The sequence below is a fragment of the Hydra viridissima genome, unplaced genomic scaffold (assembly GCF_058129835.1).
Source record: "Hydra viridissima isolate aposymbiotic clone 2 unplaced genomic scaffold, HvirCarnegie_v1 scaffold_6, whole genome shotgun sequence".
Lineage (NCBI taxonomy): Eukaryota > Metazoa > Cnidaria > Hydrozoa > Anthoathecata > Hydridae > Hydra > Hydra viridissima.
The window spans coordinates 1,144,731-1,169,052 of NW_028324305.1; the positions used below are offsets into that span (position 1 = coordinate 1,144,731).

The 24,322-nt window shown below is 32.7% G+C and overlaps 1 protein-coding gene across 3 annotated transcripts; it reads left to right on the forward strand.

The window, feature by feature from the left end:
- The first annotated feature begins 1,250 nt into the window (after window positions 1-1,250).
- Window positions 1,251-10,627, forward strand: LOC149886537 (uncharacterized). 3 transcript variants are annotated; one of them, XM_090090429.1, is made up of 6 exons: window positions 1,251-1,293; window positions 1,388-1,515; window positions 7,143-7,192; window positions 7,383-9,202; window positions 9,286-9,399; window positions 10,123-10,627. In XM_090090429.1, the coding sequence occupies exons 2-6, from the start codon at window positions 1,499-1,501 to the stop codon at window positions 10,201-10,203; spliced, it is 2,082 nt and encodes a 693-aa protein (XP_089946555.1). In that variant the 5' UTR covers window positions 1,251-1,293; window positions 1,388-1,498; the 3' UTR covers window positions 10,204-10,627. The 3 variants fall into 3 exon arrangements, with proteins under 3 accessions (XP_089946555.1, XP_089946557.1, XP_089946556.1); XM_090090431.1 differs by lacking the exons at window positions 1,251-1,293; window positions 1,388-1,515 and adding an exon at window positions 4,950-5,118; XM_090090430.1 differs by lacking the exons at window positions 1,251-1,293; window positions 1,388-1,515 and adding an exon at window positions 6,479-6,625.
- The last annotated feature ends 13,695 nt before the right edge of the window (window positions 10,628-24,322 follow it).

The following is a 24,322-nucleotide window of genomic DNA, read 5'->3' on the forward strand; positions in this document are numbered from 1 at the left end:
AAAGTTAAAAAAAACTTCAAAAAATGTCTTAAATTTTTCAAACTGGTTTTCCAAAAAATTTAAACTGGTTTTCCAAAAAATTTAAACTAGTTTTCCAAAAAATTAAAAAGATTTTTGATCTTAAAAAAAAAAAAAAAAAAACTAAATAAAAAACCTGGCAGTAACAGAGTTACTAATTTGTAACTCTGTTTCAGCTGCTGGTCCCTCGTATCACTTAAATTTTCTATACCCTTATAACTATAAACTTTTTTGACCCAACATTGGATCCAATACGATAAACGGAGGATCATTGCTTAAGAGACTGTCAAAAGTTTATTTCTATATTTTTCAATTTTTTTCGCCGAAATTGATGAAATATACTGGTGAGTGTATTTTGGGCAATTAAACAGCAAAACAAAAACGAATGAATTAACTGATGGATAACATAACTTATCAGATGCAAATGTAGATTTTTGTCTTTCAATTGAGTTTCTAATTTTCCTAAATGTTTAACCTTGTCAATAGAAACCAGGACAAATTCTTCACCAACATTTGATTATAAATGTTGAAATCCTAAAAAATGGTCTGTAAGATCGTTTTTGGTTTTTCTTATCCTCTGCTAACCCAGCTAGCACTTATACGTTGTTAAAACATTAGAACAATGTCGCGCGGAGCGTTGGCCCAACGTCGGTTGCCAACGTTGTTTTTATATCATTATGGTTACAAATGCGACGTCGCCAACAACAAAAATCCAACGTTGGAACAACATTTATTTTAAGTCGGTACAGTGTAGGATTTTACGTTGGCGCAGTGCTGTATATAATGCCTATTCAACGTTGTATTTTATGCTGATCCAACGTTATATTTTATGTTGTTTCAACGTTGTATTTTATGTTTATTAAACGTTGTATTTATGTTGATTCACCGTTGTATTTTATGTTGATTCAACGTTGTATTTTATGTTTGTTCAACGTTGTATTTTATGTTGATTCCACGTTGTATTTTATGTTTGTTCAACGTTGTACTTTACGTTGATTCAACGTTGTATTTTATGTTGATCCAACGTTGTTTTGTATGTTTATTCAAGTTGTATTTTATGTTTATTCAACGTTGTATTTATGTTGATTCAATGTTGTATTTATGTTGATTCAAATTTGTATTTTATGTTGAATCAACGTCGTATTTTATTTTGATTCGACGTTGCGTCTCTATATAGAAATGCCAAATACTTGGCGCCGCATTCTAAATAGATTCTTTAGATAAACCCTTTCGCTTAAAGGCAATACGTATACAGAAAGAACACCGTTTAACATGGTAAAGATTATATTATTCAAAAGAAAACAAACTATATATCACTACTCTCATAAAATTCATCGCTTTCTTGTTCATTATGGATTTTTTTCTTTAGTTTTTTCCTGTTTCCCGCCCTCCTTCCGCTATCACGATCGCATGCATATCTTAACCATTGTTTTATCACCTCTTCAATATCCGCATCGGTTGATTTTACTGCTTTGTTAAGATGGAAAGCAGCATAAGGTAAAGACAATACTAAATAGTAAAAGTAAAAACAATAACAAAGTTAAAAAAGCTAATACTATATAAAAAGTTAATAATATATAAATTTATTCAGTTGAACGTTTAATTTTAGAAGAATATTTTCAAATGGAGTTTACTAAAAATTTAAACGCAATCTTTACTCTTATAAAGCTACTGCTTAACATACAACTTAACCAACCATATACATGTAATGCTTTTTTGACCTTTCAGAGATTTACTTGACAAGTACAAATTTATTATTTTTATCAGCTGAATTACATATCAAGCTTATTTGAAAGACTATGATTTATTTATTACATGTCAAGGATAATGGACACAACTGGCTGAACTGTATACAATTTAAAAATATATGTAACACAAAATAACACCTCTTGCAGTGAAAAAGCTCATATATATATATATATATATATATATATATATATATATATATATATATATATATATATATATATATATATATATATATATATATAACATTATCATTACATAGTTATTCATTTACAAACAAAGAATAACATGTCATTCTTGATGTTAATACTATTTTATTGACTCATTGCCCTGGGCAAACTTTATGATGTATTCTTGTTCTCAGACTCCAATCACTTCTTTATAATTGCAAATATTTAGTTTTTGGTTTGTGCTCTTCTTAAAATACCAAGTCGAATTTGGTTGGTTTGAGAAACCTGCATTTGGATCATATTCTAATGTCTGTTTTAATGCAGAATTAGAAAAAATAAAGGCATCATGGCACAATCCAGGATACTTTGCAACAACATCTCTAAACTTTCCATCAGCATCAATGACAACCTGACAGTTCAAAACAGGATTTCTTTTTTAAAAAAAAGAAGCTAAAAATCTTCAAAATGTTAAAATTTTTAAAAATCCTGAGAGCAGCTAAAACCTTTTTGGGAAATATTGACACCATGTTAGAACAGCTGTTCACCTTAAACTATATGACCTTATATTATAATATTGTTTTAAGTTTAGCACTTATGTTAACTAACTTGATGTTTTCAAACTTTAAAGAACTATGATGTGGTATTTAAAATATTAAAAAAAACTTCAACTTTTGTAATAAACATGTTGCACTTTGTGAAATTGAAGAAATGTCTCTTCATAAATCAAATATATTTTTTTACATATTATTAACAACATGAAGCCCTTTATAATAACATAATAATGTGAAATAAAATACAGCATAAAAAGCATTAGCACCTAAAAAAAAAGGAAAGATAGTTTTTTTTTTTATAAAGAATAATAGAGCAGAAATATTTTTTTTGAACCTTGCATGCATTACATGCAAACATACAGAGACAGAATAAATCTGTGAAACAAAAGCTTTTTAAGTTTCTCATGTTAACTATGCCTGTGTAAGTAGGCCAAGCAGTGTATACTTTAAACTTTTTGACTAATGACCTAAAGTAATGTAATCAAAATGATCAGGTATCAAATCAAAATGATCAGGTATTAAATTAAAATGATGAGTTTACCTGCAAATATATGCTGGCTCATCAGCCATAGTAAATCCTTTGATTTGTATCATTGTACCATCTATTACACCAAGGAGACCTTTAACTCCGAATGATTGAAAGTACTTTCTCTTTGTTTCAGCCATCTCCTCTGGACTATCATACCATCTGACAAGGTGATGATAGTGCTGAATAAAATATTTGTAAAACTGGCGAAGTGTGCAACTGTAGCTTGACTGGCTTCCATGAGAGGTGTCACCTAAAATTACATGAAACAACATGTGAACGAAATATACATATTGACTACTATATTTTAATTAAGCAAAGCAAGTTAGTTATCTGAGAGAAAAGTGAACTTTGACAAGGTTAAACTCTAAATAACTTGAAAAATACAGTAACCTTACCAAAAGTCTGCAAAAATATAAAATCACAATTTAGGAAGAGTAGGAGGGTGCAGTATAAAAATTAATCTTTTGACAATCTATTATGCTAAGTTAAAAAAATTAGAGTTTGTTTGATTTTTGCTACACAATAATAAAGTTTCATATTTCCATATAGAGAAAAAATAAATTTTATTTTATTTCTTTTTTCTTTTTCTTCTGTAAACCAAGTTTTCCAGGTTTTCCCTGGGATTTTTGCTACCTTTAGGTTTGCTAGGCATTTTAGGTTGAATAAAAACCCTGTATAAACCACCACCTTTAAGTTGCATTTGTAACAATCCATTAATAACAAGCATGTTTAACAATAAAGAATCATAAGATTGTAGCTAATCTTTTTGGTATTAACTAATAATTCTTACTAATTACTGGTTGAAAACTCCCAGTTGATAAAAGCCTTAGTGCTATCAGTACTTTTGCTATGAAAAAGATGTTATGCTATTATATATATATATATATATATATATATATATATATATATATATATATATATATATATATATATATATATATATACACACATTATAAAGATATTAAATTATGTCATATTAACAATATGACAATATATCATCTAATATAAGATGCTATATCATTACATATAAGATATATTAAGCTTAATATATATAATAATATAACATCTTAATAAGATGTTATATCATTAAAATTCAGTTGTTTTTTATTAATATCTATGATTATTATTAAACCTTTTTATAATATATATAATTTATGTATGTTAAGATCCCTAATAATATATCAATCTGACAATAGAATTACATATGCATCATAATAATGTAATGCCATTCTCATTATTAAGTGATTTTAAAGTTACGCCAAAGTTAAGGGCAGCTCATTACAAACTTAACTTTACTTGCGAAAATTGAGGAGAGCAAGTTTCTAAAAAGTTTGGTGAAACCATTTCAGTTTGGTGAATACCGACAGTGCTAAACTTACGCAAAAACTTAGGAAAGTTTTTTTGAAACGCAACTGCGCAAGTTTGGTGATTACGACTTTTACAGTTTTAACTTATGCCAAACTGCTGTCAGACTGAAGCTAAAAAAAAGTTAGGTGAATATTCTCAAAGAACTTTTACGCTTCTCGGCCTAATGGCTAAGATCAAGTGTAGTCACTTGGATTGATGGCGAGCTGGCTAGGCCGGTGTACTTGTATTAAACAGATACTTTTCTTTTTTTCCGCCCGTTCCTCAAAGGGGAGGCAAACTCAGGGTCGACGTGCTTCTGGGTCTTCCCTGGAGAGGTTCGGGCAAGTCTGCAAGGCATCGGCCGGAGGACTCAAAATACTCAATACCTCAAAGAACTTTTACAGAACGTTCTTAGAACGTGCCCTAACGTATTGTGTTAGCTGGGATTACATTGGATCAACGTTGGGTTTAGATCGTAAAAACAATAAACTTTTTGCGATGTAAAAACATACATTTGTTCAACGTTGGTTGAATCAATATCAATTTAAATACATTGGATCAACGTTGGATTTACATCGTAAAAGCAATTAACTTTTTACGATGTAAAAACATACGTTGGACCAATGTAAATTTTCCAGTTGTTTTTAGTTCCGTCGGTATTAATTTCATAATTAAACATATGACATTGGATCAACGTTGGTTTTGCATTGGAAAAAACAGCCGACGTTCGCGATGGTTTTACATACGTTGGCCCAACGTAAGTGTGCTAGCTGGGAATTCTCTCTTTGACTTTCTAAAATTTTCATCACATTTTTCATACAGGAAATAAAAACTGGAGAATATAAATTATTACAATTTAAATATTTAAAATAATATATTATAATTTAAATACTTAAATTTGACTTATTCCATAATTCTTCAATAAAATAAACCAATCCAAAAAAAGACCAATCTTTTCTTGGTGGTTATCTGTTTAAAAATTACTCATATCCTCAGATGGTATTACGCAAGACACAAATGAACCGGAACCGGTTTCAACAAAAACCTCAAATAATTACGTTAAATAATTTTTTAAAACTTCTATACTCTTGTCATGAAACTTTTTCTGCTATATTCCTCTCAAACTTCGTATTACTTCGTGTTATTGATCACACGAAACAATCACCATTAAATGTCCATTGAAATATCACTGACAAAATCTCATCAAAATATTTGAATTTTACGTAAAACTATGTCATGTATTTGTGGCGATCTAGAGTTAATTGATTGGCGATCACTAGTGATCGTCACTCAATCACCACTAAACAGTACTAAATCACCAGTGATGTGTACATAGGGCGGATGAGTTGCCCATAGTTTTTTATTATGATTAGAACTGTTTTTTGTACCATATATCTAATAATAGTCTAAAAATAATCAATTATTTAAACTCTGCTAGTTGATTGGTTGCTGCATGTAGACGTTTGGATGACGCATTACAGAGACATAGTTTAATGCTAAGTATTTGAGGGTAATTTTTTGCATTGAAGTACTATTCAAATACGTATACCATCTACCACAAAAATATCCCCAATACAACATTTTCAAAGCTAATTGTGTCTTAAGTTTGTTAATTTGATAGTTTTAAAAATATATTAAACATCTACGCAGACTTAATTACCAACATGAGAAATAGTTCATATTGGCAAGCAGTTAAAAACACAAATCATGGTCTAAGATAATAGAAAAAATTTCGTTTGAAGGGCTTGTTTTTTTTTTCACCTCAAGTTCTGGCATTTATCCGTGTAAAGCAAAGACTAGATTTTTTTTTTTTTTACTATCTTTTACAAAAATTGTTAACCAGCTTTAAGGGTTTAATGATTTCACTCTGAAATTTCACTGGTTCATTTATTACAAAAAAAAAAGCAACATTTTTTAAAGTAATATTTATTACACATTGAAACTTTTACAGTGCTTAAAACAATTTCTTATATTTCTTATGTATTTACAAAATGTCAGACAAAAAATTTACAAAAAGAATTTCTTGTGGTAGAATAGCGGCTCGTTTCGAAAACTGGAAACGAATTGTTGGGTTAACATTGGAATGAAAAGTATTGATAATTGTCTTGCTCCGTGGTATTATTTTTTGTAAAACTTGTTAAAAGATAATCTCGGATTTATATGGAGCTTTTAAAAATGCTTCAAATATCTTAATTTATTACTCATCGACAGCAACAAAACTAAGCTCAGAGTCACATTAAACAGCAAACGTGAAAGGAAAACTGGTATGTAAAGCTCAACTTTCAATGAATTTCTTCTTTTAGTTTTCGAAATATAAAGATTGCATGAATTTACATCCAAGAAGCTTTGAATTAAAAATCAAAAAACGCTTAAAGATGTTTTCAAACCTGAAATCTGGTTAGCAACTTTAATGCTAATGCAAGGCGAAACAGTCTGCGCTATTAGCAAGTTTAAGTAATAAAACTGAATCAAAGACAGAAATTTAGAGATTTCTATTTAATAAAAAAAGTCTTTCTTAAAGAAAACTTTGACTCGCTTTCCTTCAGCTCACAGACGTTAAATCAAGTCTGTCCAGCTATAATCTGGTCAATTAAAAACTTTTTGATGTTTCAGAATAAGAAGATGGTATACATAATAGAATCATATCATAAAATGAATTAAAATATATTCACAATTGCATATAATATATATATATATATATATATATATATATATATATATATATATATCTTCATATTGATTTTTTACATTTATCTTTGATATTTACTTATCTTACTTTAGCAAATCTGATGCAATTATGATTTTTGCTGCTTTCGTTACGTTCGGGCTCGGTAATTTTATTTGCAGTTTTTATTTATTCTTGTTTACTTTTACTTTTTATTTTAACATTTTAATAATCTTTTTAATGTTTGTAGTTTTTTGTTAAAATGCTTATAATAAAACTTTTATTTAAAAGATTAATTTTTAGAAATACTCAAATGAATTTTTAAAAATTTAGATATAAAACTTTATCATTTTTAGCATTTATCACAGCACTCCATCAAAGTGTAGCGGAAGTAAATGATTCAAAGATCATGACAAACTTCGAAGATAAAACCATGGGGTTTGCAACGAGCGATATCACTTCAGTAACATCTGCGTATTCAGAAATTCTCACACCTTCATCTTTTTTAGATGAAAATGCACTTCCAACTACTATTATATTGACATCTTCCGATAACATTTCATCCACATCCTCTTTAAAAATAACAACTGTTTTACCTTCATCTCAAATCACAGCTAGTTATTCAGATGCAATAACGTCCACAGTCTCTTTAAACTTGACAACTGTTTCCCCTCCATCTCAAATCACAGTTAGTTATTCAGATGCAATAAAGTCCACAGTCTCTTTAAACTTGACAACTGTTTCCCCTCCATCTCAAATCACAGTTAGTTATTCAGATGCAATTACGCCCACAGTCTCTTTAAACTTGACAACTGTTTCCCCTCCATCTCAAATCACAGTTAGTTATTCAGATGCAATAACGTCCACAGTCTCTTTAAACTTGACAACTGTTTCCCCTCCATCTCAAATCACAGTTAGTTATTCAGATGCAATAACGTCCACAGTCTCTTTAAACTTGACAACTGTTTCCCCTTCATCTAAAATCACAGTTAGTTATTCAGATGCAATTACGCCCACAGTCTCTTTAAACTTGACAACTGTTTCCCCTCCATCTCAAATCACAGTTAGTTATTCAGATGCAATAGCATCCACAGTCTCTTTAAACTTGACAACTGTTTCCCCTCCATCTCAAATCACAGTTAGTTATTCAGATGCAATAACGTCCACAGTCTCTTTAAACTTGACAACTGTTTCCCCTTCATCTCAAATAACGCTTAGTTATTTAGATGCAATTACATCCACGCCTTCTTTAGACACAACAGTTCTTACCTCACTTTTTAGACACAACAGTTCTTACCTCACTTTTTTAATTGCAATAAGTTCTTCGCCTTCAGAATCCATCATGGAATCGACATTTACCACAAACCCTCCATCAAAGCTACCTGTTACGGTACCTACTTGTCTTCTAGAATGTTACATAAATATTAGTTTTACAATGAAAAAAAACTCAACTCAGCTGGGAAATCAAATAAACGAAGTTTTATCATATGAGTTTAAAAATAATAATATCAAAAACTATTTATATTTGATATTCTTAAAGCTATCAGCTCAAACAAATACCTCTGTGACGTACTGGTTTGATCTCATTTTTGAAAAGTCCTACTGCGATGATATTCTAAAGCAAGAAGTTTTGGAAAAATCAAAGCAACTTTTCGGAAAAACAGTCAATGATTACACTATTATACCAAACTCACTTCAAATAAAACCGTTCGAGATTCCACCCTCTAGAAACAAACTGCTGTCTTTCAAATTGAAGTTGGAGGGAGAATTTACTAAAGAATTGAAAGATAAAACCTCTGAAGAGTATAAAACACTCGAATACCAAATAATAAGAAGCCTTACTTTCTTTTTGGAAAGCATTCGAGGCTTTGTCAAAGTCATCGTTAACAATTTTGAGGAAGGGAGTATTGTTGTGAAAGCTCAGTTGCTTTTCGACAGGGACGAAGTAAAAGTTACGGACGACGAAATTAAAAAAGACATCGAAATAAAGCTAATACGATATTTAGGACTACTCAACGACACCATTGACAAGTACAAAGTAGATATTAACAGTTTTAAAATTGACGGGGATGTAGTTGTGTTACAAAACTCATCAAGCTTTCCATCTTGGCTTATTGTTTTAATTGTGGCATTGTGTGTCGTGGTTATTCTGATCATCATATTTATACGACAGAAGGTTTGAAATTAAATTATTATTTTTGTTAAATGTTAAAAATTTTTTTCTCTTTATTCATATTTATTTTTTTATTTTTTTCCTAGAGGAAAATAAAAAAAATGAAAAGTTTTTTGAAAATCTCCGTTGATAATCAGCCATCGAAGGATCTTCAAATGGAAAAGCCAAAATATAATAACCAGAATAATACAAATACTCAGGTAATTTTATATTATAATATCACGGCTTCAGTTTTAACAAGATTTTATTAGCCCTGGGTCATATAAGAAACTGATACGTCGCGTTCACAACCTTTCAAAATGATAATTCTTCTTTTTATGTAATTTTTATTTATCTAAAAACGATGAATACTATTATTATTTTTGATCAATCATCACTAAATATTCATTAAATTATTCATTAATAATTTCACTAAATTATCATTAAATACATGACAACCACAAAAGCAGAAATAACACTGGAATAACTTTGGAATGATGAACCACATTTTCTAATACTTGGGTCAAACTGACCAAGGAATTAGAAGTCTTTTTTTTTTATCGCTGCAAAGAAAAACAAGAATTGGAAGAACGTATTGCTCCATGAAGGTGTATCAGTACAACTTAAGTTGTTTTGAAAACAACCACATTGGTTATTTAACTAAAGCCAAGGAAACTTTATGGAAAGAGATTGAGCAATTTTAATGATGAAAACTGTCAGAAAAATCATCAGAAAAACCGTCAAAAAAATCACACAACAAATGAAGTTAACCTGGTAGGAATAAATTCAAGGAGCTAAAAAATTTTTGATGATAAGATTGAATTTTAAGGGTTGCACTCAGGATGGGATATATTTAACAATGTTTAAACTAAATCCAAACTTTATTTTCTTAAAAAAAAATTTATGAGAAAAAATCAAATTTTGAAAATATTTTCTGTTTGTAGACTGTGCTATCATCTTCACCTCGCGGTAAAATAAATCCGACATTCGACCGCTACAATGATTTAACTGAAGTAACGCTTTAGCAGCAATTGATGTCGGCCTTTGTCAGCAATTGATGTCGGCCAAGACTCAAGGCTTGATAAAAGTTTCTAAAAATACAGAAAATAATTTAATCGCTTAAATTAAAGCAGTGGCAACAGTTGGTGTTATGTTTCATCAAAAAACAACAACTACCCCAGTCTTTCCATCAAATAACTCGAAAGTAAAGATTTGCTATTTCAGCCTAGTTCTTAGGACTAAAAGATATGGGAGATTTCTCTGGAGGAGCAAAATGAACAGGTTTCTTTGGATGCGCAAAAACTTTATATAATTTGTTATTTGTTTAAATAGAAAATAATTTATTTTTAGTTCAACATTTAATTTACCAGTTTTAATTTACTAGTTTTTATTTATGTAAAGCTGACCAATTACTGAGGAAAAGCAGTTGCTCATTTTTATTCACCCGGCCTCATAAGTCTTTTTCCTTCTAGCGGTGTATTTGATATCAAGTTTCTAAACATGATTACAAGAGTTCTGGAAAATTATCTGACTGCAAATTTCTTGGACACGTTATAAGATTTTAAATATGTATATATATATATATATATATATATATATATATATATATATATATATATATATATATATATATATATATATATATATATAGATTTTAAATATCATATAAACATTTTTTAATGGTACCATTGTGATCCATTGATTTTGTTAGTTACTATAACCAGGGGGTCGTTGCTTTCGCATTTAAAACAACAGCTATACCACTTAAACATTCATTTTTTGTTTTTTTTTGAGATTTTTTTTTAAAGTTGAAATTTCTTTTATAATCCTAATTTTTGACCTTTACCCCTCTCTTATGATTCCTTCTTCAAGATCTTTTAAAAAAACTAAAAATTCGCACGTATAAAAGGTAAACCATTTCAGTGAATAACCAGTACATAACTCAGTATAAAACTTTCTTTCTATCGTCTTTCTATCGTGACATTGTAATGGCTGCATCAGCTTAGGGCGTTCACAGTGGAAGAGTTATGTTGAGTTAATTGCATCGTTGTTGTTCATCATCTTTGTGGTAAGTGCGATATGTCAATATAAACGCCGTATAAAGTTTGGAAAAGTCAGAGAAAGCCTTTTTAAGCCTCGTAACTTTAAAAAACAATTTTTAAATGTCGGACTTTCTACGATAAAAATTGTTATCATTTTTTAAGCTTGTGGTTTTTTTAGACATTTACTTAAAACCATTTTCCCTTCCAAGTTTAGTTCTCACCTTTTGTCCATAGAGGCTGCCGACATCTTTCGTACCATGACGACGGCATTTGTCTAGTCATCCACTTAAAATAAGAGTTTTTATTCAGTAAATGTTTAAAATTCGCACATTACATGTAACGCATTAACAGAATTCTCAACAAACTTCAATCTTGGCGAACAGGATAAGACATGTTACAGCACATATTTCCTGCTTAAGATGTTCGGTAGGGCTGCCAAACGCGCATAAATTATATGTGATAGAAAATATCTGCATAGAGGCACACCATTACTTTATCATTTGAAAAGATCAGCTGTGTCAGCAAAAAAACAACAACATAAAACAAAAACGTTAACTACTTTTAGGGTGACCAATGAGATTTTGATTTAGGCTTTGGTAAGGGTTTTTTATTTAAGTAAATCCGAAGAACCTATTTTTATGAGTTGTTATCGTATGGTGCTATTGAAACTATTTATTAATATTACTTATACTTTTGTCATTATAATCATTATATTGATACTATTATAAAAATGATATTATCATTATGTTTATTACAGTCGAAGCGAATGGAATCACAGCAGCATAAACCTTGTAATTAAAATAACAGTAGATAAAATAGTTAGTGTAATCATAGCCTAAAGAAATAAACCCTAGTAATCTTTTTGCTTGAGATTACATAATTTCTCTAATAAACAACTTTTTAAGTGAATAAATGGTGAACATCGCAGGTAATATAAATCATAAACCAATATATCATACAACTCTATTAAATCATGTAAAATAACATTTTTTAAAGATAAATAAGGTTGATCCCTAGTTGCATGGGGCAACTCGAAATCGGTTTCGATGAGTCAACTGTGTAACTATTGTTGTGATAGTATTTATGAGTCAGAGTTGTTTTTGACACGCACGGGGGTCCGAAATGATAAAGTAATAGTATTTTTTTTTATATAAACATTAAAGTTTAGAAAAATAAATTTTTTACATTTATAAGAAATATTTTTTAAAGAAAAAAAAATTACACAAAATATTGTTACCAAAATAACATTTCATATTTAGTCATGATTTTTAATTAAATGTCAACGCCGGATTTTTTTGAAATTCTTTGACGTCAGAAGGATCGTAAGCTAGTGTTAGCTTTGTTGTTCTATTTTATCAACACTCTCTCTCAGTTTAAATCCGATTGGCGTTTGGTATGATGTTTAAAATATTAGTCTATCCATTTTTTAACTTTTAAATTTTAACTTAATTTGGATTTGTTGGGGAAAATGAGAGGATTGTGCTGTCGCCCCTCTGGAACGTTTATTTTTGGAATTCTTTTTTCTAAAAAGTTTTTTTTTTAAAAAAGAAAACTAAAATGTAATTAGTTTTTGAAGCGGCAAACCATACAAAACTGGTATAAAATTGGTAATCTGAAACACTAATGTGAATGCATAGTACACACAGCCACAAGTAGAATGCACAACCACAGTAAATTGAATAAAGAATGCACAACCACAGTAAATTCAAAGCCATGAGATGTCGATTGTGTTATATGATATATAGTTATTCATAAGAGTAAACCAGAACCAGAAACAAGAGTGCTAACAAGCGTACCGAGCAAGGGGAGTAGAGCACCGATGAAACCTCCTGTTATTTCATGTCCTTTTCAGTTTTAACAAAGAGTCCTTTTCCAGTTTTAATGAAGAGTCCATCGCCTTGGGTATTTCCAGTCCAAGGTTTTAAGAATAAGCCAGAGCCAAATTTGGTTATTTTTATGCCTTTTCCATCTTTGCTCAAGTAAAATGTTTTGGGTTTATTGGTTTTAGCTGAGCTTGTACGATTAACACCTCGTCCAGCGATAGAATCAACCATAGCTGAACCGGCAGATGAAGCAAGTCCACCCAATAAACCTTTTGCAAGTACTGGAGCTGCACGAGATGCAAGAGTTCCTAGTAAAGGTAAAAGAGCGCCAATGAAACCTCCTTCCACTTTTGCGTTGTGCATGAGTTGTTTTTTGCTGAGTTTAAGCGTGACACCTTTTCCGTTGATGTAGGCTTTTCTAATTTTGTCGAGTTGCGCGTTAGTGACAGCAAGAACATGTTCACCGTTCAAGTCTTGATGAGTGAGTCGAATGCTGGCAGCAGTTTTGTCTTGAATGGCTTTTTTAATTTTGTCAGCTTGTCCTTGCGAGATGTTAAGTTTAATGTTTTGATACATTTTTTAAGTGTTGGAAAATTATTTATTTCACTTCTCGAATGTGATAACGGATCGTGATGTCCTCTCCTCTAAAATCGATCAAATCTCCATTGTGATCAATGATGCGAGTAACCATTGTTGTAATTTCGAGAAGTTTAACAGGAAGATAAGTTAAATGCGTAGGTCTTTCGATGATTTTGTAACCGGGGTTAACATTTGGGTAAAAGGAGTAGATGCAATTGAGTTGGGTTCCATTAATATAGGATGATCCGATAACGTTGTTAACAATTCTGATGGTGTTGGAGCTTAAAATTTTAGCAATATAATCAGACTCGTATTCAAAATTGGAGTTTAATTTTCTTTTAGTAAACCCTAAAACTGAAGCGATGCTGTTCTCCACGTTAAAGTCAATCAGATAATTCATGCCAAGTTTAATGGTTGATTTTAAAGTATTAATGTTGATTTCAATTTGAAGGCTGTTTGGAGAGTAGTTAATTTTATTTGCAATGATATAACTTCCACGTTGAGCTGTTTTTATCGTGTTTAAAATTGACTTTTGCAAATAGTCGTTGATGTCTTTAATTTCATAGTTTCCATCAGGAATAATAATGTTTTCCCAATGAGCTCCATTGTTCATGCTGTATTTGAAAGAATTGTTTTTACTGTTTACATTTGGAATGCTGTTGTACGTTTCTAAGCCGAGAAAAGCCATTTCATAACTTTTTCCTTTGTCGAAAACGATTTTGTCTAAAAATTCAGTCGTGATAACACTTGATTTGCCATCTACATCGATTATAATACCAGACATTTTTTTATGTCACGAAAAATTTTTAAGTTGTTTTTAGAAAAAGGCAAATTCATCCAACCCTCTTCGGTATTTTCCTCCGTCCTTTTTTGACGATAAGTCGATAACAGCAAATCCGTGAGGCTCATCCCAGCAATCTTTGCAAAACTTTTTAAATTCTTCTATTGTCATGTCGTTGGAAACGCGGTCTCTATAAATGAGATTGACGTCATTTTCGTCTTGAGGAAAGAGACAGATAAAGTTAGCATTTGTTCGTATGGTTTTTCTAGGGAGCATGAAATAATTTTGAGCGAGGTAAAAGCAGTCAACGTTAGAGTGTCTTCCTCGCATATAATATGTTTCGCATTTGTTTTGCTTAGCATCTAGCAAGTCGTCAAAGATCATCAAATTGTTTTTGGTCGAGTCTAAGGATTCAGGTCCAGGCACGTCGTCATCTGTTTCGAAAAATTGACATTCCATGTCTGTTTCTACTTCCAAATTTTTTGAAAAATCATCAATAACATCTTCAGGGCTTAAATTCAATTTTTCCATTTCTCCTTGCACTTTGAACAAATCAAGAATGAGTTCTTTTAGTAGTTTCTTATCAAAGGTTTTTTCGAGTATTTAGTATTCAGGTTGGTAAAGAGATTTGCCAAAGACTTGCAAGTGGTTATAATCCAGCCATCCAGGCTTGAGCAGTAAATTGAGAAGCAAGGTTGTTTTTCCACAACCGGACTTTCCGACGATGAGTCCTCGAATGCTTCTTGGTAAAAACTTGTTGTTGTTTCTTTTGGTTTTTCCGATATTCCATGACAGATCAGTAACTTCCATTTTTATATTAAAGCTTTTTTTATATATGTTAAAATGTACTGCGTTAAATGCAAAAGAGAAACTGAAACCATTCACTTGAATGACAAAATGACAAAATGACAAAAAATAATCGAACTATGCTCAAAGGAACTTGTGACTCTTGCGGAACGACTAAATGCCAATTTGTTTCTTCGCATGTGGAACCATCTTCGACAAAAGGAGGTGATTTGGTGGAAACGATTAACAAGCTGTCGAGTAAAATCAAGCTTCCGTGGGCTAAATTTCCAGGAGAAATGCACATTCCTGGGATGAACTTTGCAGGACCTGGCACGAATTTGGATAAGAGGTTGACTTCTACGGACATGTATCAAGATTGGAGCAAGCCGGTAGACAGAGTGGACAATGCGGCATACCATCATGATTTAGCTTATAAATATTTTAACGACGCTCAAAGCAGAAATTTGGCGGATCAAATGATGCTTGAAGAGATGAATTCGATCCCCAATCCAACTCAAAGAGAGATTAACGAAAGAAAGCTTATTGCTCCGGTGATTAAAGCCAAAGCTAAATTTGGATTAGGTGTGAGTGATTTGAAATGGACAGATCAGCTTGCAAAGGAGCTTCATAAACCAGTCATTCGCCATTTTAAAAGAAGAAGGGTGATTGTGAACGACATTGATGAAATATGGGCTGCAGATTTGGTGGACATGCCTTCGTTTTCAAAGTTCAACAATGGCGTAAAATATTTGCTCATGGTGATTGACGTGTTTTCAAAGTATGGATGGATTGTTCCGTTAAAAAGCAAAACAGGCTTTGAAGTAGTTGAAGCGTTGAAAAAAATCTTTAGTGAAAGAAAATGCGTCAAATTGTGGGTGGATAAAGGAAAAGAATTTTACAACAAGCACGTGAGAGCGCTAGGTGTTCAATTGTATTCCACTGAAAACGAGGAAAAAAGTTGTGTTGTCGAGCGATGGAACAGAACGATAAAAGAGAGAATGTTTAAATATTTTTAAGCCAACAATACCAATAAATACATTGACGTTTTAGATGAGATGGTGAAAAATTACAACTGCACAAAGCACTCTTCCATTAAAATGACTCCAGTGGAAGCTAGCGATGAAAAGAATAAAGGTAGGGTATGGTGGAATCTATATGGAAAGGATCAAACATTACCAGCAAAACCAAAATTTTCCATGGGTGATCAAGTGAGGATCGTAAAAAAGAAGTCTCATTTTGAAAAGGGGTATACGCCGAGATGGACTGAAGAGGTTTTTACCGTGTCAAAAGTTCAGTATACGGATCCGCCCACGTATAAAATCGCTGATGCTAACGGTGAAGAAATTCAAGGCACTTTTTACGAGCAGGAGATGCAAAAGACGCATCAGGATATATTCAGAATTGAAAAAATCGTTCGCAAAACCAAGAGCAGATCATTGGTTAAATGGTTGGGGTATCCAGACTCGTTTAATTCTTGGGTGAACAATAAAGAATTGATCAGTTTGCAAGAAAGGATCTAAAAAATTTTTAAGATATTTTAAAATGCATGCCCCTCACAAGTTTTTTTAGAAATGTTGCCTCAGCAGAAGTTCACAGTTTGGAATTGCAATTGAAATATTTGGAAGAGAGGATCAGAGAGTTGGAGGAAAGAAGACCGAGTAACATTATTGTGTCGGAAAAATCGCTGGATCATCCACCCTATTACAACACGAACGGACAGTATGAGATTTTTGCTCAGAAAGATATTAAATTTGCTGCTCTCTCCCATACAACGATAGCTTTATCCATTGGACTGAATTTGGAGAAAGGTGTTGCAGTGGTGACATTAATGAATAAAATCACTGAGCAGTTGAATTACAGAAAGAACGAAGTTATTATTTCAGAGTCTGTAGATAACGTTATTATGGACGTGAATAGCAACAGCAAAGAGGATGTGATTGTTAAAAAAGGCGAAAAGCTCTGTAATATTATTTACATTGATTTAAAATAATCTTTCTTAATGAAAAATGGAGATATTGAATGAAAAACTTTATCCAGTTCTTCCATCAGCTCCTGCAGAAGAAGGGCATGTTTATCGTCTTCAGAAGATCGGTGAGATTCAGAAAGAGATAGAAAGTGAAAAAGCAAAGAGAGTTCATCTCAGCAAAAAGTACCATCGTGTTTTCAGGATCATTTCGAATGTGGACAATGTGATACAAGGTTTATGCATAGCATTGGGTGCGACTGGAATAGGGCTTTTGTCAACGATTATTGCCAGTCCAGTAGCGATTGCGTGTGAAGGCGTGGCTATTGGAATGGGTTTTTTATCGATTGTTGGTAGTCAAGTGAACAAAAGAATGGCATTGAAAGCGGAAAAGCACGAGAAGATAAAAGTGTTGGCAGAGTCAAAATTGAACACGATCAGCGAGCACATTTACAAAGCGTCGGTGGATGGAAGAATAAGCGATTCAGAGTTTCAGTTGATTTTAGAAAAGCTTCAAAAGTTTAAGACCATGATGGGGGAAATACGAACCAAAACCAAAAATGGAATAGATGAAGTGACTAAAGAAAACTTGATCCAAAAAGGCCGAGATGACGCGATTCAAACGTTCAACAATATGTTTAAGAAAGGATAACATTAATGTGAAAACTGATTTAGGATTTTTTGTCTGCGTATTCTAAAAAGATATTTTTCTTTAAAATACAAGACCCGGATAAAAGAGATGAAATTGTGAAAGAAGTTAATGAGAGAAGAAAGAGGATTTACCAAGACAGCATCAACAACAACATTTCAGAGTCAAATTTTCAAGCTAATGCGAGCAAGCTGTTTAGGCCGCTCATCGAAAGCAACGAAAAGATCGTCAAAAGCAATAAAAAAATTGTATCCAAAATGCCTTTTGAAGTGAATAAAGTTGGAGATAAAATGTTCATTGGTAAAATGGAGGTTGAAATGGATGGAGATGACATTATTGTTGGCGATGAAAGGTATGAAAGAACAAAAGGTCTTTGGGAGCTCATGACTAAATTTGAAATACCGAGCGAGTATACAGATGAAGATTTGCAAAATTATGAAAAAATTTTAATGGACAGTGATGCTATAAGATCTGATACGCAGCCACATAAACCGAAAGCTTCAAGAAGACTAAAGTATCAGAAACTTATTGCTCCTATTTGGGAAAAAATGATGCGCATTGAAAAAGGGAAAAAAGGTCGTGGAGTGATCATTCTTCCGAGCGATCCGAATGCGTTGGTGGAAAAGCTTGAATTGAGTATTGCTTCCTGGCATGCTGGAAATACAAGATCAAGAAATGAAGCTGTTGCTATTTGTGATGAGTTGTTGAGACAAGGAGAGATTAATAAAGGAGAATACAAATCGTTAATGAAGACGATTGACCAAAGGATTTAAAAAGAATCTGTTTTATTTAAAAAGAAAATGCTTATTTGCAATAATCGAAGATATGTGAAAAAGAGCGTTGTTGGAGGAGGCGGTATTCTAGACTTGATTAAAAATTTCATCAAAAGAGCAGCTGCTTCAAGTATGTCAAAAGCAACAGTGAATATGTTAAAAAATGCTGCATCAAGCAAAATTGGGCAAGAAGCGATTACAGCTGCAAAATCTGCTGGCACAGAGTTAGCTCTTTCTGCCATTTCTGCTGCTAAAGATGCGGCTGTTGATAAAGGTAAAAAGACCATTGAGAAATTAAAGACTGGTTCATCCATTCAAACTAGGAAAATGTCGAAACAGAATGCGATTCGAATCCAAGACCTAGTGAAGATGGGAAGAGGTATGAAGATCGCTTGAAGGTCTGTCTTGTGATGACTGTGAAATGAATTAAAAAAAAAAAAAAATCTTTTCTATAAAAATGATAACTACTGATCGATTAACAGTGACTGATAAAGCAGTGCATGATACTGGTATTGAAAAAGTGGATTTTTTTGAGTATCTTCCAACCAATCTTGATTTAAATTCTTCAGGAACGATTACGTTGAGATTGACTGTCAATCGATTCACACAGTGCCCTCAGATGCTTTTATTCTCATTGAAGGAGTGTTGAAAAAGAGCGATGGAACCGTTTACGAAGAAAAAGACAACATTGCACTGGTGAACAATTCTTTGATGCATTTGTTTAACGATATCACTTATGACTTGTCAGGAGAGCAAGTGGAAAGAGTCATATACCCTGGTCGAGCCACCACCATTCTTGGAGTGTTAAAATATCCTTACGGGTTTCAGTTTACAGATGGATTAAAACAGATGTGGTATAAGGATAGCTCAAATCTTGTTGGAAATACAGGATTCAATGTTAGACGAGACCATTTGTTTACTGACACTACATCTGTTGGAGCTTTTTCGTTTAAAATTCCGTTGAAGCATATATTTGGATTTTGCGATACCTATGACAAAGTTGTTTATGGGTTCAGACACACCATCCCCTTTACAAAGAAAGAAAGCGATGATGCGATTTATAGAGCGGAGAGCGTTAGTATAGGAATGATTGACCTTAAAAAATTCAGGCTTTACATGCCTCGCGCCGAATTAGATTATTCGAGAAAGACTGAATTCATGAATTTCATGGCCCAAAAGATTCTCATTCAAGCGGATTATAAATCAATCAAATGCGAAAGGCAGCTTATTCCATCTGGTCAAACAGAATTTACCTGGTCGCTTGGAAGAATCACGGATAAAAGCGTTCCAAGATTTATCGTGTTTGGACTTCAAACCAACAGAAATTCCAGTCAAACAGTTAATCCGTCACTATTTGACCATTGCGACATCAGCAATTATTACGCGACTGTGAATGGAATAAAGTATCCAAATTTTAATTACGATTTGAGTTTTGGAGAAAAGAAACTGACTATTGCTTATGCAGATGCGATTTCTTTTGATGAAAAATATTACGGAACAAATGATCTTGTTTGTCAATCTGGGTTGTCCTTGCTTGAGTATATAAAATTGTATCCCTTGTTTGTGATCGACATCTGCAATCAAAAGGAAAGAGTGGCTTCTGAAACACCTGAATTGGTGATCAACCTTAAATAACGAACTCCAACTCTTGGAAACACCGTTATTTTTGCAGTGGTTATTTCTGATAAATTGCTTAATTTTGTTTCAGATGGAACTGCTATGACTGCTGTTTATTGAATTTGAGTAAGATGGATCCTCTTTCGGAAAATTGAAAAAAAAAATTGAATTGGCTTAAAAAAAAAAATCTTGGTATAATAAAATGAGATATACAACATCGTATTTGAAAAATTTACTGAATGAAAACGGTGTAATTTATTAACGTTGATGATGCTTGCGGTTGAAAATAATTTGATCAGTAAAGACAAGATTTTAGAAAAGGCAAAAGAAAAGAGAATACGTCGTGAACCGCAAGAAAAGAAACCTACTGATCCAAAATATGAAAGGCTTTGTTTTATTAAGAAAAATCCAATCACTGTGAGAATGACCAACGTTGAAACAGGCGAGGTAACTGAATACAAGTCTCTTTACAAAGCGATGAAAGGAACTGGTTATAGATGTAAATATTTTGAGCGTCGAGATGGAAAGGTGGTTAATGGAATCAAGATTGAATTTTTAAATTCTGGAAAGCTTGAAAAACGCATGCTTCAACATTGATTTTTTAACTTTTACCATGTTAAAAAATTGAATTCGAGGAAGATAAAAATCTTGGCATTTTTAAAGATGAGTAGATACGGAAGTTATTTAACCACCTCCTCTGGTGAACAACTTTGGGAAAATAGAGAAGGATTTTGTTTACCCTATGAATTAGACTCTTTTGGAAAAAGGGTTTTGATTCATGATAAATTTGGAAATAGATATGTCGTTCGTGTTGATGATTTAGGACATCAGTATGTGGAAATGCTAAATGGTTATGTTAGCACCATCATTCATTTGGAAGATCTTGGAGATGAATTTTACTTTGACGAAACTGGAAAAAAGTATCTCGTCCTTCACGACTCTGACGACGACGAATTTGTCATTAATGATTATTTCATTGACGAATATGGTCATCGCTATTATTTAAAAGATGGTAAAAGGACTGTCATTCATAAAAGCTCATGTGGTGAAGATTATATCACTATCACAGACATAACAGGAGATCAGGATTTTAGTCTGGTGTATGATTTAAAATATTCAAACATCGATTCTGATGATGACGATGATGATGACGATGATAATGATAATTTCAGCGATGATTCGTCAGAGGAAAGAGAGTTGGAAGAAAATAAGTCGGAAAACGATATCATTGCAAAAGAATGGGAAGAATTCGCTTCATCTGGTTGGATGGGAAGATTTTGCGCTCCTGCTGCTTAAAAAATCACTAGTGATTTCCATGGATTCGAAGAATCTAACAAGATTTAAAAATTTTTCTTGACATAAAAAAGATGGAAAGGAAGTATGTGATTGAATTTGATACTATGGGTCGTGCACATGTGTTTTATGAAGACAAAGAAATTCATGCGGCTGGATGCGAATTTACTGCACGTGATGACTGGGGAAGAAAGTATACGATTAGATTTGATGAAATGGGTCAAGCGCATGTATACGATTCAATAAGCGAAATTTTTGCCAATTATCTTGCAGCTTAATCAGAAAGATCTCTTCGAATTTTTAATTCTTTTCACGGGAGAATTTAAAAAAACGGTTCTAAGAAGAAAACATGCCGACTGTGTGCCAAGATTGAAAAAAAATTGAATTGACTTAAAGAAAATCACGGTGGAAATAAAATGAGTCCCCAATCTTCAGAAATTGAAAGCGTCGAAAATTTTTTTCTTCCTCTTATAAAAATGGAAGATAAATCATTGAAAGATAAAAAAGTCTCAATGGCATCATTACGAAGAGATGCTAAACAAAGGGCTATCAAAGGCTATACCAAAATGACAAGTGAACAGCTCATTGAAGCTATAAGAACAACAAAACCTGTCATTGACCAAAAGTCCCTTATAAAAGATGTTAAAGATCGAAAAGATCGAAAGGATGAATACGCCAAAATGACTGTGAAAGAATTAAAAGAGATGGCTAAAGGCCGTGATATCAAAGGTAGCTATAAAATGAAAAAAGTCGAGCTCATTGAAGCTATAAAAAATCCAAAACCCATCATTGGACGTGAACCTCGTAGACGCACAACTGAGGCTAGACCGCTTCCTCGTTCGATTGATCCAAGTCCGGTTCCTGCACCAAGAGCTGATCCCATTGTTCAAAGACCGGTTATTGCTCCCGATTACATCGCTGTTCCTGCCCCTGTTCCCGCACCAAGATGGTATTCAAGAATGTTACCATCTGTCTCTAACGGTTTTAGCCAACTAAATGATATCGTTAGTCCATTCATTCCAACCACGATAAAAAATGCAGTGAACATTGTTAAAAATAAAGTGGAAAAATCGATCAATTCTCTCAAAGGCGTCGTATTTGATGCTTCTGTTCCAACACCTCCTGCTCCGGTTCACGCTTCAAGACCTACAGGTAGTGAAAGACCTTTTACAATAAAGTTTAATATGACTAAGCATTCAGTAAAGCGTGCTGCTAGACTATTTTCTTACGAGCCTTCTTCTCGATATCAAGACATTGTTCCTTTTTTAAACTTGGTAAGAGAGTCTGTTATTCAAACCATGGAAGGAGAAAGAAACACAAAAGTAAGAATTGTTTTAGCCTGTGAAATGATTCGCGTAAGCATCTTAACAGGTGAAGAGACTACTCAGATGGCTAACTTTTCATCCAACTCGGAGATTATATTAGAGGGCACAGATGTACGAACGTTAATGAGTCAAATGGAAGAAAAAATCTTGGAAAATAGTGCTAATTACAACAAGATGGAATCCAATTGCGTCTTGTCTAAGATTTTAAGAATGGATATCAGCTTTGTCGGTTATGAACCTTTCAAGGGTTCTTCCTACATGGAGCTACCTACCAAGTTGAAAAACAAAAAGGCAATCACCAACATGGAAAACGATGACGATCAATGTTTCAAGTGGTGTGTTACCAGAGCGTTGAATCTGAAAAATAGAGATAACGAAAGAATTGATGAAGACTTGATTTTAAAATCTGAAGAGCTCAATTGGAAAGGGATGGAATTTCCTGTAAAGGTAACTCAAATCGAAATGTTTGAGAAAAATAATCCAGATATTAGCGTGAACGTCTTTCACTATGAAATGAATAAACCTCAACCTATGCAAATATCTAAATTTTTAGATCGAAAGCACTGTGTTGATTTGCTGTATATTTCAAACAAAGACAACAGCCATTATTGTCTCATTAAAAATTTCAGTCGGTTTGCCGGCTCCTCAGCATCAGCTCGTCAACATAAACAATATTTTTGCAGAAGGTGTATGCAAGGTTTCAACCAAGAAGAAAAGCTTCAAATCCACCGAGAATACTGCTATGATAACGCGCCTATGAGAATCGATCTTCCAAAAGAAGGGTCGACTGTTGAGTTTAAAAACTACAAAAATAGTATGAGAGTTCCGTACTGTGTCTATGCTGACTTTGAAAGTTTCATCAAACCCATCGATGACAGCACTGAATACAATAATAAAGAGTCATATACCAAAAAATACCAAAAGCATGTTCCAAGCTCTTTCTTTTATTACATCATAGGACCTGATGGCTTTAAAAGTAAACCTGTTGAGTACACAGCAGAAAGCGATGAGGATGACGTAGGTAAAAAGTTTGTTACCAGGCTTGAAGCTGACTTTATAAAGATTTGTAACGATAGTTATTCACGAAAACAACGATGGGAAAAAAAGAAACACGAGACTAATGAGGATAAGAAGAAGTTTGAAGATGCAACCCTTTGCCATATTTGCAATAAAGATCTTAACGGCGATAAAGTATGGGATCACTGTCATTTGACTGAAAATACCGTGGTGCTGCTCATGATGCTTGCAATAAAAAATATCGAATTCCAAAATTCATCCCCTCATTGTCTTTCATAACTTGTCTGGCTATGACAGCCATTTATTCATCAAGAGATTAGGTGGAAAAAAAGGAAAGCTCAATTGCATACCCAACAGCGAAGAAAAATACATCAGCTTCTCAAAAAGCATCAAAGTAAGAGATTCTATTGATAAGAAAGGTAAACCAAAAAAAGTGTATAGAGAATTAAGGTTTCTTGACAGCTACAGGTTCATGCCAAGCCCGTTAAAAGATTTG

What these genes read in the sequence shown, in the direction of transcription:
- LOC149886537 (XM_090090429.1), top strand. An exon ending in TTTCGTTACGTTCGGGCTCG is followed by an intron (nt 7,193 to 7,382) that starts GTAATTTTATTT and finishes TATCATTTTTAG; the next exon opens with CATTTATCACAGCACTCCAT. An exon ending in TCATATTTATACGACAGAAG is followed by an intron (nt 9,203 to 9,285) that starts GTTTGAAATTAA and finishes TTTTTTTCCTAG; the next exon opens with AGGAAAATAAAAAAAATGAA.